The sequence below is a fragment of the Haliotis rufescens genome, unplaced genomic scaffold (assembly GCF_023055435.1).
Source record: "Haliotis rufescens isolate VD_foot unplaced genomic scaffold, xgHalRufe1.0.p SCAF_22, whole genome shotgun sequence".
Taxonomy (NCBI): domain Eukaryota; kingdom Metazoa; phylum Mollusca; class Gastropoda; order Lepetellida; family Haliotidae; genus Haliotis; species Haliotis rufescens.
The window spans coordinates 5695019-5713844 of NW_025963913.1; the positions used below are offsets into that span (position 1 = coordinate 5695019).

At 40.1% G+C, this 18826-nt stretch overlaps 3 protein-coding genes across 3 annotated transcripts; all 3 read left to right on the forward strand.

The window, feature by feature from the left end:
• The first annotated feature begins 3862 nt into the window (after positions 1-3862).
• Positions 3863-6004, forward strand: LOC124136393 (caveolin-3-like). Its single transcript, XM_046502322.2, has 2 exons — positions 3863-4009; positions 5295-6004. Exons 1-2 carry the CDS (start codon positions 3953-3955, stop codon positions 5619-5621), a joined length of 384 nt encoding a protein of 127 aa, XP_046358278.1. The 5' UTR covers positions 3863-3952; the 3' UTR covers positions 5622-6004.
• Positions 6005-11279: 5275 nt separating this feature from the next.
• On the forward strand, positions 11280-13722 carry LOC124136272 (caveolin-1-like). Its single transcript, XM_046502143.2, has 2 exons — positions 11280-11458; positions 12963-13722. Exons 1-2 carry the CDS (start codon positions 11402-11404, stop codon positions 13287-13289), a joined length of 384 nt encoding a protein of 127 aa, XP_046358099.1. The 5' UTR covers positions 11280-11401; the 3' UTR covers positions 13290-13722.
• A 1659-nt stretch (positions 13723-15381) lies between these two features.
• On the forward strand, positions 15382-18314 carry LOC124136271 (caveolin-3-like). The gene is made up of 2 exons (XM_046502141.2): positions 15382-15616; positions 17558-18314. The coding sequence occupies exons 1-2, from the start codon at positions 15560-15562 to the stop codon at positions 17882-17884; spliced, it is 384 nt and encodes a 127-aa protein (XP_046358097.1). The 5' UTR covers positions 15382-15559; the 3' UTR covers positions 17885-18314.
• Positions 18315-18826: the final 512 nt, after the last annotated feature.

The window sequence follows — 18826 nt, forward strand, 5'->3', positions numbered from 1 at the left end:
ACTAAAAAAAGTATCCATGCAGTGAAAGCATTTTCGTATTTCGGCTTGCGTCGATAATACGATTACTACTCCCTTGTTGTCATCCACGTTTTCTCCTATAACCCTACACTTGTGTATTTGTCGTCATTCACTTGATGCTCAGTTAATGAATTTATTACAGGTACAATTAGTGGTAGCACCACTTAGATTACCTGACAAAGGTTCCCATTTGGCATTTATTGTGTCTGGGGTAATTATTCAATCTATATCCAGGTTTGAAGTGAGGTGAAATGAGTGTTATGTAATATGCACGTGGCAGCCCAGCAAGAGATGAATGATCAGTTGATTTTGTTGTTGTTGTAAATCAACGGATCGTTCCTAGTCATCAAAGGATTAACAGAAAATACGTTGATTGATTAATCACTGTTACCTAGCACAGTGGATATGTCAAGAGTGAGTGTTTACATGTCTAGGTTTACTAAAACAAAGGGAATACACTCATACCATGGCGTGAAGTGCCGATGTAAAAACAACATACTTTGTTCAAAGGGTTAACTGATAATACGTTGATTGATTGATCATTGTTATCTATCACTCAATGGATTTTTTAGGAACCGTGGACGTTATGAAAATAGTTGTCACGTGGGCTTTCTCAGCCGACCATTGAGACTTGGCACCTATGTAAAACACCTGAAACAATCCAAGTGATCAGTTGAGAAACGAACACGGGTTATAATATCCCGAAACGATATATATCTTTTAAAATATTTGATTGTTACTGAGACACGTGACATCGAATAAGTTTCTTTGTACAGCTGCAGACGAGTGGGATATTGTTCCTTTGTGTGGATATTCACGGATACATTCCTTGAACAAGGAAGCTGCCTAAAATTTATACACATAAATTTGGTAGGTTGTAATTATGATATTTGCATTTTGTTTTCCTTCATTTGAACCGATTCGTTCTTATTTCTCTACGTCTTGGTTGGGAAATTCTTCAATGCGCGATAGAGGTTGTTTTCACAGGTCTTTTCCTTTGTAAGCGTGTATATATTACCGTCAATTTGTAAAGTGTGATTCACTCAGGCAATTTATAAAATGTGTAAATATTTCAGTCATTTTGACTAAAAAATCTGTCCAGATTGATTAAGACGATCAAAAGGGCCTACAAACATCACAACAGATTACCATGTAGGATTAGAAGCCAAACAACATAGAAGTGTACTTTTCAACGTAACATTTTCAGTCTCTTGGTGATGACATTAAACATCAAAATGTTTGGAATTCGTTATCATAATAATACAGATGGAAATGTTTTTCAGTCACTTTGTACAATAACTGAATATTTAGACGTTTAATAAATTTGTTACACATTTGACAGTAAAAAAATATAAACACTATAAAAAAAAGCAATACTCAGGTGAAATATTTACTTTGTGTTGCAAGTCAAAATAGTGTAAACGAAAATCGCGAAAATTACAAAGCAAGTGACTTATCAAAACTTCGTCACCATTACCGATGCTACCCACAAAGATACCTACATTTCCTTATTATCTCGAAAACTGTATTTCATTTTGTTGATCAATGTGACCGTACGCCCTTATTACTACCCATAAAAGTGACTAATGCGTTTACGAATGGCGCAGCAGAGGTCGCGAACTAGTCTAGATTTCTGCTATACATCCGGGTACTCACTGGGAAAAAACAATAACAAAGGCAACAACCAGTCCCGGGGAATTGCGTTAGATCAGTGCCCCTTTAATAGTTCTAGCCCACTGAGATAAAATACCACAATTTAACATGATTACCCCACTCAAATACAGTACACTAACTCCGATCACATGACAGGCGTACTGATTCAATTATTGCGAATGGATATTTGACTGGTCAGCGATATGTTGACGAAAGTTTGCGTCCTGTCGTTCTTCCCCTCGCTAGAATTATCGGCTGAAATTTTGAACTGTATGATGACTATACGTGACCACATCTTATCCAGATTGTCACCGATTATCTCCGATGAGAAGGAATACGAACATTGGACTGGTCCGCTAACCCCTTGACATGTCCCCAATACAGCATCAGCAGGATGTTCTCGGACAGAGGACGTACGCCAGAGACCCAGCACCCGCCAGTGTGGCCTGGCTAGGGTTGGTCTTCTTGCGGAATGGCGGGCAATACCAAAGGCAACCATATGCAAGTTGACCAACAGTATGTCATCAAGGTTTTGTGCATATATCGCCCGACATGATTGACGCATCAAGATATTGATTTGCACGCCGAAGATTTAGATATTTATCGTCATTACATCTTCACTATCATTTCATTAGTTCTCTTCTTTTATGTCGGTAGTGTTTTTATTGTTTTTTAGATGACTTGAACTGGTAGTTTCTACACTATTTCTATTTCTTACAAGATATGCAAGATATGAGGTCACGCACTCAAACACACACAAATCATACATAAGCACACAGGCACAAGCAAACACACACACACACACACACACAGCGCACACGCACAAACACATACACCCACACCCCCGAACACAAACACACAAACATTCACAAACATACACACATAAACACGCAAACACACAGACAGACACACACACGCACACATACATACACAGACACACACATACACACAGAGACACACACACAGAGACATACACAGACACACATACACATACCACAGGTACAATGGAAAACGACATTTAGTGCAAGAGGAGTGAACTACATTAGATGTAATTTATTTATTTGAATAAATAAATGATGTATTTTTCATGTATCTTTAACCCATATTTTGTACGAATATTGAATATAACTCAAATATTGAGTATATTTTTAACGATGTAGAATGAGGTTGGGGATTTTCTAAAAAGCGAATAGTACCTTCTGTTCTGAAATAGAAATGTTGACTGGACTGAAACTATATGTATGTTTTGAAATGCTCACACACAGACACACAGACACACGCACGCACGGACGTACGCACACACACACACGCACGCACACACACGACCATCATACACTCACACCACCAACACCACGCACACACATTCATACACACACCCACACTCACACCAAAACAAGAACAAGAACAAGAACAAGAAAAACAACAAGAACAAGAACAACAACAACAACAACAACAGCAATAAAGCAAATGCAACACACATCCCCGAATATTAAATGAGCGGCCTTAGAACCCTAAACAGTCTTTTCAAGTCGCATAACTCTGAGGTCTTTGTGGTCTTATGTCTCTTAATAATGTTATAACTTGGGGTTTCTTTTCAAATCTAGTGACCCAAATTCAATGTCACAGTATTTTTAAAATTAGTTCTCAGCTTTTAAGCATGCCCAAATTACACAACAAATTCAAACACCTTGAACAGGTTGGTGAATGGCTCGACAGCAGCGAGTGCAAACTGTCACTTTGTTATCTTCAGACATTATTTGTCGAATATGTTACTGTATGAGTACGCTTGCAGCGTAACGTCCCATGCTTGTTTTAGCTAATGCTATACAGTTTTAGCTGAGCTGGGTGGTAGATAGGCCTGTGCCTTACAAAGTCTCACTGACAGAAATTGTAAGCACTATTCGGAAAAGCACAAAAGAATCTATCAGATTTATTCAAAAGTCCATGCTGGGATCTTCAATGAAATAACAATTCCCATAGTAAAGTGAATGGTTATTAATAGTATCTACAAACTGTGCTCCGTCGTCACTATGGGCACAGACATAAAGATTTCAATGCGTTCTGCTGTAGGGATCTCATGACGTTTTCACTGCAGTGAACCACGTGTCACCTTTAGACCAATGTCAGAGAGCCTTATTTACTGAATCTGAAGTTAGGGCAGTGTAAGGCCCTGTTACTATGTAAACATATACATAATGGACGTCATGACAGTTTTTGCGACACTCTGCTTCTAACAGCTTTGGCAAAAAGATCTGCTGCCCCAAAGCCTTCCGCAGTCAAAATGGCTGAAATTGATTTGGAGAACCGTGATCCTAACAATATCAACGACCATTTGAAGGTAAACTTTTGGGCATAAAGTTATAAAAGCGTGATTTAAAGTTTCCATTAGTTATTGGTTTTTATCCCCCGCCAAACAAAGTTGGCGGGGGATATAGAAACGGGCTCCGTCCGTCCGTCCGTCTCGTTTCGTTTCCGGAGCATAACTTAGAAACCGTTCAATATTTTTTCATCAAACTTTGCAGGTCTGTCAGGTACATATTGAACTGGTGCCTTTTGCTATTTAAATTTTTTTGAAATTTTTATTTTTTACGTTTCCATGGCAACAAGATGGACTTTGGTTCTGTGAGGTAAAGGTTCGTTTCCGGAGCATTACTCATAAACCGTTCAATATTTTTTCATCAAACTTTGCGGGTTTGTCAGGTACATGCCGAACTGGTGCCCTTTTGCTATTTAAATTTTTTTGAAATTTTTATTTTTTACGTTTCCATGTCAACAAGATGGACTTAGGTTCCAAACTCTTCTTTTATTTACAATTTCCATGACAAATTCCACCTCGGTTAAAAAAGGTTAGGGTTTGTTTAGATTTATTTATGTCATAAATTCTGCAACAGGGGCGGGGGATATAGCCACGATAGTGGCAAACTCTTGTTATTCTTGTGTTTATTTTTGTATTCTTGAGTATGTGGCATTTGATTGAAGTGCCTAAACAAACAGAGCGTGACCTGATCGAGCTGTGAGAAAATATTAAATGATGTTACTTTTTCAGAATGTTTCATTAATGTTCCCCTTCGGAAAATATACATCTTCATGGATTAACTACCTTTGTATATTAGGAAACGAATGAAAAGAGGGGGTTAGTAAGTGAGTTATAACAGTCTTATGGGGTAAGAGGTAAATGATGCAGAATTTGTACCCATGAGAACGGGTTTGGTACTGTCAAGCCACGATCATAGGATTCTTGCACATGGAAGGGAAACAACCAACTCAGCGAATGCCGCGCGACGCGCTATCCGTGCCCGATAAAGGAAAAAAGAACATAGATTTGTAAGATATTCAAATTAAAAGATTAAACACGTACTCACAGCTTTAGCCTCAGCATACTTTATCACGGACTTTGTTTTTGCACGTTAGGTTATCGTTTTTACAGACAAAACATGTTTAAGTACGTTTGTACCTGATTAGGGGATATTCAAATTTCTTGGTTACAATAAACGTGCCAATCATGTGCACTATACCTTTTGAAATAGTGTCGATATTATATTGTCATTAATCTAGGCATGAGTGAAGTATGAGGTGTGAATCAAATGTGTCCTAACTAACGTTCTGCTATCGCAATCCAACAGGTCCAGTTTGAGGATGTCTTGGCTGAGCCCGAAGGTGCCCACAGCATTGACTGTTGCTGGAAGTTTACCAACACATGCTTCAACTGCGCCTTCAAATGCTGCTACATGTTGATGACCCTGTGTGGACCTCTCTACGGCCTCTACTACGGTTGGAGTTACGCCATGCTTGCCTGTGCTCACGTGTGGCAGTACACACCACAGATCAGAGCTTGTGAGATCAACTGCATCATGATGCGGAAAATATACACCATCTGCCTCAACTGCTGCCTGACGCCATGCTGCGAGTCCTGTGGCGCTATCTTTAGTAGGATACAAGTTAAGAAGTAATGCAAGAATGAGCGGGACGGTTCTGACAGAAATTGCGTTAGCTGGACTTCCCGACCCGAACCTCACACGTTTTTGACATCAGCAGTTAACATCAGCACACCCATGGTGTCTTCCATGACGTAGTCCACAATGTGATTTATGTAGTTACTGGACGAGGCCTGGTCAGTTGTCTTATAGATTTTCTACTTGGGCTATATTCTTACTTTCGTCTTGGACACTAAGGACTGTTAAGGACTTTCGCATGTCGACGTTCACATGCTCCCTTTGTTCTTTGTGTACAAGGAACTTGATTTCGACATTATTCCGTTACTAGGGCAACGACATCGTGAACTGTACATATCTATATTCTTTGCACTTCTGTGATAATAAACTTGTCTGTTATATACCAATTTATTTGTTATAATTTGAAGGTGAGGTGAGGGAAATGGGGTTTAACGTCGCGTTCATGATTATTGCACTTATATAGCGAGGTGTATGCGCGCGCGTGCGTGCGTGCGTGCGTGCGTGCGTGCGTGCGTGCGTGCGTGCGTGCGTGTGTGTGTGTGTGTGTGTGTGTGTGTGTGTGTGTGTGTGTGTGTGTGTGTGTGTGTGTGTGTGTGTGACCTGTCATATGTTTGGCTATAAGTCAGCACATGATCATCAGATAATCGTTTCAACGTGAGTGTAAGTTAAGTGAATATGTTAGAATTCGGAGCAACGCTTTTCTACAACTATAACGTCGCGTTGAAGACATATATAGCTTTAATAGCGAGGTGTATGCACGTGCGTCTATGTCTGCTTGTACGAGTCCGGACTATTGTCGGTTTTTATAGTGCTAGCACACTGAAATACCATGCTGCAGTTTAACATGAATACCCTACTCATGAACAGTAAACCTACTCCTTGCCGACCAGTCCTTGCTTTAACCTCTTAATGTCGAGCGCCAGGCAGGGTAACAACAAGTACCATCTTTTTACGTCTTTTGGTTTGACGCGCCCGGGAATCGAACCCCGACCTTCCGCTCTCCGGGCAGACGCTCTAACACCAGGGAGTCGGTATCTCGCGCTTGGAAATCATCATGATGATGATGTTTGATACAGATCAATAACAGAAACAGTTGATACTTATAACAATAAAATTATGCAATATGAGGAAGGGTAGGTCATATCTGGGGTGAAAGTATAAAGTAATAATAATAATAAGTGCATTTATAATGCGCCAGATTCCATTCACCAAGTGGATGCTCATAGCGCTACATTATTATTACCCCGGTCAATGGACCTGTGAGCACTCGATTTTCATTCTCAGCTCCCTGGGGAGTATACAACCGAAGCTGCCTGTGGGGCGCTAGAAGATTAACAGCCACATTACCCTCACATCCTACCGGGTACCCACTCACTGCTGGGCACATTTCGAACAAAGTCACTTGCCTAAGGAGACTGCACATGTGGTACATGTGCTTCAGTGTGGGGCAGGACCGAAGTCCTAGAAAAACCCAGGAGTCAAGCTCAACGTGGTCACCCATCCAACTACTGTCCGAGACCGACGTTGCTTAACTTCACCTGATTAGTGCTCTGTGCGCTGTGCACTGTGCACTTATTTAATCACACCAACAAGCAAACGAAACTATATGACCACATAAGATAAGAAAGGTTGTAAATGGGATCACAGGGGATGATCTTTGATGAGTGTTGGGGCATGGGTAGCCCTGTGAGGCAAGGCGCCGCAGATTGCCTTGTAAGTTGTTTCCCTTGTGCGTGTCAGAACCCTGGTTTTTTTTACTCGAATCCAGATTCTCCCTGATTATAATTACAGATTTGTCAGCATTGTGTCTTTTGTTGTTGGTGCGTTCGAATTCCCGATAATGATCGTTGGCATCTCAGCACCATACCCATCTTCGTAGGCCTCTTTGGGCCGTTCTCTAACAATATGCTGGTACACCATACTATAATTACAAAACCAGTTCAAATATACATTTAACACTCAATCACTCGCCCACCCAAATCTACCCAAGCACTCACTCACACACTCCGTATATGCCTCCAACGGATACCGTATTCATCCGTACATGCCCCCAACGGATACCGTATTCATCTGTACACGCCCCCTTCGGATACCGTATTTATCCGTATATGCCCCAAACGGATACCGTATTCATCTGTACACGCCCCCTACGGATATCGTATTCATCCGTACACGCCCCCTACGGATACCGTATTCATCCGTACATGCCCCCTACGGATACCGTATTCATCCGTACATGCCCCCTACGGATACCGTATTCATCCGTACATGCCCCCAACGGATATCGTATTCATCCGTACATGCCCTCAACGGATACCGTATTCATCCGTACATGCCCTCAACGGATATCGTATTTATCCGTACACGCCCCCTACGGATACCGTATTCATCCGTACATGCCCCCTACGGATACCGTATTCATCCGTACATGCCCCCAACGGATACCGTATTCATCCGTACATGCCCCCTACGGATACCGTATTCATCCGTACATGCCCCCTACGGATACCGTATTCATCCGTACATGCCCCCAACGGATACCGTATTCATCCGTACACGCCCCCTGCGGATACCGCATTTATCTGTCCAGGACCCCAAGGGATACCGCATTTATCCGTACATGGCCCAAATGGATACCGCATTTATCCGTATATGACCCAAAGGGATATCGTATTTTTATCCGTATATGACCCCAAAGGATACCGTATTCATCCGTTGGCTTTATCCTGCCGTGAAACCTACCCTTAATATAATATATACCAATATTTTAAACATCTGATAAAAAATTCGTAATACACAAATTATAGCAAGGAAGACATTCATTTAAAACAGCAGCATTTACAAGTGTCTTTCCAATACCAAGAACATATTTTAAATTTCTTTTATGGAAATGTTCCAAAACATCCCATTTATGCTAACCCTATATCTCAGAGCAGTGTAATAGAATGGGTTCTATTTGGCAGAATTTCAGCAGAAAGACATTCGGCAAAAAATCGTGGTGCACGATATTTCAGTTTCTACCGCAACTCTCACATGGGAGGAAGTGCCTTTTCTGACTTGACATAAACAAGCCTTGACTTTGAGCATACAAGTCTATTTGTAGAAATAATACCCAAGAAACTGTAATTGGTTGAATTTTTTTTAAAACCTCAATTCCGTTTTCTTAATTATTACGGAAAGCCCGAAAATCCATTTTATCAAAATTAATTTTCATGCCCCACTTAGTTTGACCAGGTTAAACATGCATCAAAGTTAGTTATCAAGAATGCATTGGACTCGATTCCAAAACGCACCTCTCTCCTAGTACAATAGGTAAATAAATGCATCTGACTCATACCCTAGAATGTTACACGGTTGTTATTGCGCCGGGTGTATATAGAACATGTTTGACCCCGGGCCATATGTGTATGATTCGTGACTAGAATATGTCAGAATGTGTCTAACTCGTGAATCCATAAGGTGTCTGACTCGTTCTAGAAAAATGCTTGTCTTGTGTCTAACTCGTACCCAGAGTGTCTGGGTATATGTCTGTCTTGTATCCAGAATATGTCTGTTTTGTATAAAGAATGTGTCTGACACGAACCCAAAATATGTTTGTCTTGTATCAAGAATATATCTGTCTTTTATCCAGAATGTTTCAGAATTGTGTCTTACTCGTACCCAGAAAGTGTCTGAATGTGTCTGATACGAATATGTCTGTCTTGTATCCATGATGTGTCTGACACGAACCCAGAATATGTCTGTATTGTATCCATGATGTGCCTGACTCGTATCCGGGATGCTTCTGACTTGTCTGACTCGTATCCATAGTATGTCTGACGTGTACCCAGAATGTGCCTGAATGTAACTGACCCGTAACCAGAATATGTCTGTCTTGTATCTCGAGCTTCACGACACTAGTTTCAAATGGCGACTTCCATTCCAGATACACTTTGAAATATGTGTTGACAAAATGCCGATTCAAAATTTGAAAACTGAACAAAAGAAAAGTCAGTAATGTCTAATGGATGGGTGGGATTGTATGGCAGTATGCTGTGGAAGGTATCTTGTATTTCAAATGTTTGTCCCATTGAAACGAAAGATAAACAACGTCTAGCAATTGGAATCGGTCGTACAGTCCGTAACTGTCGTTCTGAATGCCAGATGCTGACCTAATTAGAATACACAGTCGGACTTTTACTTCGATTACCGCTCTGATTTGTGGGATAAAAGACCGTTCTGACAGGACCTGTTATGGAAAGTCCTCAGATCTCTGTGTAGCGGTAGCGAGCACTATGACCTAAGTTTAATAAGATTGATTAATGATTTACTCATATACTCCATAATACACATCAACAACCATGCTGCATTGTAGCCGTATCTTTTGCAGTCTGTGCTGCAAAAGTGGTACCCTTAAACAAAGTACAAACTTGACCCCCATTGGTGATTTCACGTGAGTCTTATATGTTATTGGAAAATGTTGGTGGCCTGATATTCTACAAGCGGTGCGTCAAAACGCACCACATCATCCTACACCACAAGATCTGACTTGGTTGTGGTTCAGGGAAATTTGACAGCAATTCTTCAACCTCACATTCTTCCAATCATTGACTGCCAGAGGGAGCCGTTTCAACAGGACAACGCACCACCGCACACAGCTCGTGTCACGGTAGACTACCTCCATAATGCCATATCAACGTCTTGCCCTGGCCGTCCAGATTTCCAGATCTCAACCCAATCGAACACCTCTGGGATGAACTCGATCGACGTGTACGTCAAGGTTTGAACTTGCCGCAGACACTCCCACAATTGTCAACGCGTTACAAGCAGAATGGCGCGGAATTTCGCAGGACAGAATTCGTACACTTATCCAGTTAGTTCCGAGGAGATGCAGATCCGTGATTGCTGCCCGGGGCGGTCACACGAGATACTCAGCTCAGCGCCACCTTGAGGCCTTATGAGACATGACAATGAACAGTTTACAATGCCTTCGTACAACGACAACATGTGACTATCGATCTCCAACATTTCATATTTGTATCTATGATATTAAAATAAAATAGATCGACTTTATTAGGTACAATAAATTTACTAAAAATCTACCTCTGCGTTTCTTGTTTCGAAGCGTGTACATCAATGATGAGATCCATTCTTCTACAAGCGCACTTCAAACTTAATTCTTAAAAACACTACAATACAAACAAATACAGGTTTCACTCTGTGGTGTAATTCCCGTGCTTATTAATATACAAATAGTTGATTTATCATAATATATCAACAGACGAAAGTGTCATATGTATTCAACATTCCTGTGCCATGTCCACAAACAGCAAAGAATTCACTATGCATAGCAGCTCTCGAATTATTCAACGTGTCTACGTCACCTATCAGTAGCTGGCCTTAATGGAGGTATTCCTGATCAACATAAAGCGATTAGTTCTATTCAAAGGCTGAGGCTAGTTAAGTGAACTGTCAAATTACAGACGATACAGCAACTCTCTTGACATTACGACTGCAAATATATATATATATATATATATATATTTATATGTATGTATGTATGTATATGTATATCATCCACAGAGGCTCGTGTGTTACGTGACTGCTCCTGACCAACCAATAGAAAAGACGCATGTGAGACCTATCAAATAAAAGTCTTGTTTCCAGGGAAGTCCTCGACTTAGTAACTCATAAACAATACAGACGCTGCGGAGGTTGATCTGTGGCAGCGTGTTGGAGGGTGTCAGAAGCACTTGCTCCGGAGTATCGACCGTAACGTTTCATTTTCAGCTGTGAAAATGGCTGAAGTTGATATGCAGAACCGAGATCCCAACAACATCAACGACCATTTGAAGGTAAGCTGTTTCAAGTTCTATTATATATTAAAACATAAATGTGAATATGAAATTATAAAATTCCTACAACCTTGGTAGTAAGCTGTCACATATGTGAACATGTGATTATCTTGTAATAGACAAGTATGATATCTTAACATCAGGTAGGCAAGCACAATGTAGAATGTGAATGGCTATAAAATAATAACACAAATGTTTTCTTTTGACATTATAATCGTAGATGAAATAAGAGAAGGGAACCTCATCCCATGTTAATACTGTCCAATAGAGCACTACGTGTACCCGAAGTGGTTTCCATCGACTGTGGCATTGCCAAGAACTGAGACTGATGGCATTAAATCAATACGATCAATTTGTAAATTTGACAACAATTGAAGCGTGCAACGTGAACCGTCTTTGTATAAAGGCTGACTGTCATTGTGTACAATTTACTCATCACGCTTGATGGTTACGAATGCAACACAATGCTGTTGATATGGTTACCATACACACACCAATACAACCAATTAAGTCGTAGGTTTCATACTCCGCTCATTTAAAACACAACAAAAATTATATGATGTCAACACTGAACCATCCCAATACCTACAGATATTTAGGTCCAAATATTTGGATGTACACGTATAGTATTATTATACATCAGGCTGCTGCTGTGAGACTCCGTGATCTAGTGGTAGAGTGTCCACCCGGAGAGCGAAAGGTCCTGTGTTCAATCCCCGGCCGCGTCATACATGTACCAAAGACGTTAAAATGCGGTACTTGTTGTTACCTTGCCTGGCGCTCGGAATTAAAGGGCTAAAACAATGACTGGTCGGCTTGGAGTCAGTATACTGTGTCTTAGTAGGGTATTGCGGCAGGGTATCTCAGTGGGCAATCACTAAATAACCGGCATTAGTCCGGACTAGTACAAGCAGACACAGACGCACGTGCATGCACGTCGCTATTTAAGCTATACATATGTTCAACGCTTTACGGCAAGCATGGGTCAAGTAATATAGGCATTTTTTAGGCAAGTATAGGCCTTGCATAGTTCAAAACATTTATATATTTATATATTTATTTGAATACTATTTTATATCCTTTATACAGATATGACCTTCTATGCTATACTGTAGTTATGGTTCTGATATGCAGTCCAATTTATTGTTACTTTTGAGACTTCATAACTGACAAAATTCTGTGTAAAGTCCCAAATATGAAATCATCATCACCATTCCGCGCTTGTTTAATTAAAACTCCTGACGAGTGTATTAAGTAATCTTATCAATGAGCAAGTCTTCTGTCTCAACTATCATTCTTTATGTAGATTTCAAAACAGAAGTACGCAATATAGACATACGAACATGTGACTATCTTAACTGTGCATTTGGATCTATATAGTAATAGTTGATAGTTACGATGAAGTGATATTCCGAACACAAAAGGCGAACTCTTCCAGAGCTCTAAGCTCAGCTACATCCATTTCCTGACTTGCTTGATACATCACATGCATTACATTCCACAGGTCCAGTTTGAGGATGTCTTGGCAGAGCCCGAAGGTGCACACAGCATTGACTGCTGCTGGAAGTTTACCAACACATGCTTCAACTGCGCCTTCAAATGCTGCTACATGTTGATGACCCTGTGTGGACCTATCTACGGTCTCTGCTATGGTTGGCAGTACGCCATGCTTGCCTGTGCTCATATTTGGCAGTACACACCACAGATCAGAGCTTGCGAGATCGACTGCATCATGTTCAGGAAAATATACACCATCTGCCTCAACTGCTGCCTGACGCCATTCTGCGAGTCCTGTGGTGCCTTCTTCAGCAGGATACAAGTCAAACAGTAACAATAATGTCTGCAACTGCCTGATCTGCTGGCACAAGTTTTGGAATACTGTTACAGTATATTCGGATTTTTCCATTGATTTGTAAAAAGACTTTAAAAAAGCACTCACGCGTGTTACTTCACACGTCAGGGCAAAAGTAATAACTACCACGGGATGCAGCCACTTTGCAGAAGCATTAACCTATGGAGCTGTTTGACTAAATATTTATCCATAATTCCATTTTGGGGGTCGCGATTATATTAATATTTTCTATGGAAAAATCAGGTGACACAAATTTCGCTTTGTTCGTCTGTGTCAAGATACTGTCTTAATATAAGACCTGGACATAAACCTGCACATAAACACTCAACTAACACATGGCTGTGATCAATAAACAGTATTTACAACAAACGTTGTATGTTATAAAGAGAATAAACAAGATGTACAGTTCTAATACATCGTTGTCATAATAATCACAATATCGACACCGACAACTTCATTAAAAGGAATTGTGTTTTAGATCACAACAAATTAAATGTTGAATTATGTCGCAGTCATCTATATAACCATCATTTGTTATTATTGCCTTAACCAGACAAACCATTGTTTTATAGCATGATGAACGATATATGACGACGCAGCACATTTTAACAACCCTCAGTGATGAACGTTTAGCATATTCGTCCGTAGTAACACCAGTAGATATAAACATAAATTCAAAAACAGACCTCAACTCGACCAGTAGTCATGCCCATGCATTTGGTCTAATGAGTGTGAATGAGTTACGTTTAAGTGAATATCATTTAAAAAAATATTCTGTCATCAGTGTGATCACTTGTCATATATCACAGATGAACTTAAAACTAGTTGGAGACTATTAGCAAAGGTTAAAAAATAATCTGGCTAGAGATCACCAGCAACCTCAGATAGGCCACCATCCTCAGACCTGGGGACTTGAGGTACCTTTGCTACCTACATTGTACCCCACCAGAATTTACACCATACTGAAGGTTGCTTGAAAGTGAGGCTACACAATTAAAATCAAGACGTATACTACGATTAAAACTATGGTAGGAAAACATACCGTTGGTCAAATGTATCGTCTACAGTGAGACCTCGTTAGACTGGATCCTGTGAGTTCGGAAACCATTCCTTCCGACCAATATATAAGGGATATATATTACAACGGACAATATTCTAAACCATAATTTGTTAATCAGGACAATCAACTTAAAACTGCCCGGATTAAACTTTTTTTAAGTGTGCCTGTCCAAATAGTGTCATTTCCATAACTAATTTCAAAGATATTTAGGCTTTATTCTCGTATTTAAAACAGTAATTATCTAAATCTGGCTCAGATACCTGCAGTATATATTAGACATAAAATCCACATATGTATGAAAGAAGCGAAATGCTGGTTAGAAAGGAGGGTAGCAGCCTTATATTTAGAATGGTAAACACTGTTGCTATGTGAGGTAAGCAAAGCATCGCACACACTCTACACACACCAATACCGGAACCTGGCTTGGTCTACTTACTTACTTGTCATGCACAATTTGGTGAGACATGCATACCTTTATTTGACGCTTTGGGCTTACCCTAACATCCAGTACATTAAGCGCCAGCTGAACTGACTCCATTGTGCGATCTTTATGACTGACCTTACTTCTGATACCCACCCAGGTGAACATTCAGAGAAATCAAATTACATTCTCTCTTTTCACCTCCAGTTGAAAAACAGCCAACTCTTTTCTTAAACACATGTGTGTATTAGTAGAAAAGGAATTCAAGTGAGTATCGAAACTAACGGCTTAGATTACAATAGACGCACCCGTAGAGTCACTATCTGCTATTCACCGAAACAGCACCACAGTGGTGACAGTGAATGATTTTCGCTGGAGTAGGAAATCGTTAAATGGTCGTCAAGGGTACGCTAACAAACATAGTACTCCAAAAGGACGGCGACACAGTGGAGCCACTTGTGCATGCTAGTCTTACTCTGTGAATCTGACGTTTTTGCTAAAATTAATTACATGGCCCGATCCGACCAATAGAAAACGGTTTCGTTGTGTGCGCACGTGCACCGATTGGTATCTTAACGGTCGATGGAATTATAACCGTATGACGGGTTTCCGCTGTGAAATAGCATAGCCAAGCGGGAAAACAACCCTGTTACTATGTAAACATATACTTAATAAAGAACAGAGAGGCCAACTGCCACTTTGTCTGAAAGAGCATCTTGCCCAGCATCATAACTCGTTGCGCCAAGTTCGCCTGGTACCTTAGCAAAAATGGACGAAATTGATATGGAGAACCGAGATCCCAACAACATCAACGACCATTTAAAGGTAAGAAAATAACCTGTTATCTTCAGTTAGGACATTTAAAATGTTGACTTTATAATCGGGTTATACTGGCAAAGTGAAAAAATCCTGACCAGATCCAATATTGGAAGAAGAAAAATTCAGATGTGAGAAACGTACGATGATTTAAAATTTTAAGAACACGTCAAAGAAAGTTGTTTCAGGTGCATCAAAGTACAGAGAAAATATTTATGATTCTAATTTTTAAATAAATGAAAAGTACATTTGTAACCGACAAAAAGCCAAGTAAGTGCAATTGTTGAATTAAAATATATTTAAAAAGACAACAACTCTTTATCTTTATCTTCTCTTGAAGACAGAAACATTATCGATCATTCACGGTTCCAACATCCGACAGAACATCTGGAGGTGTTGCTGTTATGATATGTTTGCAATTGACGACGCGATTCTTGATGCATGACAACAATCACCAAGCAACCGACAGTCACACACATTGTTCTTGTGGTCATAAACTAAACAACCGTAGGCTTTGGCAAAAAATGTTTCATTCGTTATAGGAAATCAACGTTTCAGCTACCCCTGAGAGATAATTAAATGTTACAAACACATTTCTATCATAATAATGCGTTCATACAATGAAGCAAAGAGTGCATATTAATGACTTATAAAAAATCTAGTCTATATTGATTTGTAGATTGATTGATTAAGGGTGAAGGTTTTGGTTGTTTTATTCTACTAGCTTGTTTTAGAAAAAACGACGTGATAGACATAAATGTCCTCAGCTAGTAATATGACACACCAATTAAAGAGAAACAAAGCGTCTATATTACCAATTTAATGTTCTGCTGCAAACCTTCTTTTAGAAAATGTCATTAATCAAAATATGTAGGCTTAGATGTCATTTGTGACCTGAAGCATTTCCGATTCTCAGCGTCATCCCCGAGGAACATAATAAAAACGATTATTTTTCACCTGGGGGTGCACACAGTGGCATCCTTCGTTCAGTTCAAATCCCGTGGATTCTGATCCCTTTTCATCATGATTATGATTGGTGGTTTTCAGAACTGATCCGGGGTGAACAATTATTAAGAAATAAACGACGAGTTCAGCATAAGCATTTTGTCAACATATTTACAGAGGCTGTACATAATGTTGATATCTCATATGAGCAATAATGGTCGTTTTTATCGTACAAAACACTGATGGGATGTATTCTACCTTCAGTGTATTATATAAGGTAACAACTCCCACTCGCCGTTTATTTCTTAAAGTATGAAACTCTTTTGGTACAATTCTATTCACTTAGACTGTTCACGAATTAGTGATAGTTTTCGTATCGGATAATCACATACAGACCATAGTCTGTACAACACAATGTACATGTATAACAATATGGTATGGGGGTGAGCCTTTTGCTGTCCTCAAAAATTCTTGGACAAAATAATTAGCTCTCAGGTTTCACCCCCAAATATAAAATCACTGGAGACTGGACTTGTTGGATGATCTGAAATATACAGTGTTGTCGTTCCCATAAATATAAACACGTACCGGGAAGTAAACTTCTAAGAAGATTTATCGTACGAAGGTTTATGGTGTAAAACTGCTACGATTTGTCGTGCGAAGGTTTCTGGAATATAGCTGCCGAGATTTGTCATTGGAAAGGTTTCTGGAATATCTCTGCTAAGATTTGTCATGCGAAGGTTTGTGGAATATCTCTGCTAAGATTTGTCATGCGAAGGTTTCAATGAACAATTTGAAAGCAGATGTCCTTGCTATTCATGCGTCAACATCTTCCGATGTTCCTCGTGATTGTGTTCACTCACCAAAGACTTGTAGTGAAATGTGTAAAAGAATACCTGGTGATTTGTTACGGTCAATTATGTCCGTAAAGTCTGAATATATGAACATGAAATAAATCCTAAGGCTATGTGGTATTTTTAACATGACGCTCTTTATTCGTTACAGGTCCAGTTCGAAGACATCTTGGCAGAGCCCGCGGGTGCACACAGCATTGACTGCTGCTGGAAGTTTACCAACACGTGCTTCAACTGCGCCTTCAAATGCTGCTACATGTTGATGACCCTGTGTGGACCTATCTACGGTCTCTGCTATGGTTGGCAGTACGCCATGCTTGCTTGTTCTCACATTTGGCAGTACACGCCACAGATCAGAGCTTGCGAAATCAATTGCATCATGTTCAGGAAAATATACAGCATCTGCCTCAACTGCTGCCTGACGCCATTCTGCGAGTCCTGCGGTGCCTTCTTCAGCAGGATACAAGTCAAACAGTAACTCAGCGACAACCTATAACCCTCCTGATATTCCTACAGAACTTTACCCCAACTTTGGAAAATGTTGTGTTCTAGTCTGCCCTCCAGAACAATCACAACGTCTGCTCGTTGACTTTTTGGGCATTAAGCACGCGTATTTACAGTTTTTACAGTGCAATTGGGTATACCCTAGTCAAAAGAATTCTGTCAGTTTTTTCGTCTTGATCTTTACCTTCTCAACCCGGGTTTGCATCCATGTCGTCTTGGAAGTCGAGGAATCTGTAAATATTTCTCCTGTCAAGGAAACAAGGGACACAACTCGTGTGTTCCTGTTCCTGTGTTCGTGAAAAAGGGACTTGATCTCGACACACTGCATTAGAACAACAAAGTATTACGTTGTACATATTCGTATTCTCCGCGTTTCTGTGATCAATAAACCGTCTTTTATACAATGAAGTGTTTATCATACCCTTGTTGTAATATACTTGGAGATCATGGCAGTGGCTGAGTGAGTGAGTGGTCGTGATTATGGTTTTACGTCGCTTTTAGCAGTACTCTTGGATTATATGGCTGTCGACAGGGGCTTCACACATTGTGAATATGATCAATTTCATGATTGATTGCAGATATATGAGGAATGGTTGGTTGCAGTAATAAGATGCCTGACTGCAAAATATGATTGGAATGACATCAACAAAAGGCCGATGAGCGTGAAGTGATATTTGCATTAGGGCACATACTATTATTATGAACTCTATTGTTGTTATGTGGTGAGGTGAAATGGGGTTAACGTCACGATTATTGCACGTTTATAGCGACGTGCATGCTCGTGTGTGTGGCTGCTTGTTCTAGTCCGGACTAATGGCGGTTTTAAAGTGTTAGCCCACTGAGATACCATGCCGCATGTTTAACCTGAATACCCCACTCAGACACTGATTCCGAGTTTTATCTTCTAAAAATGCCG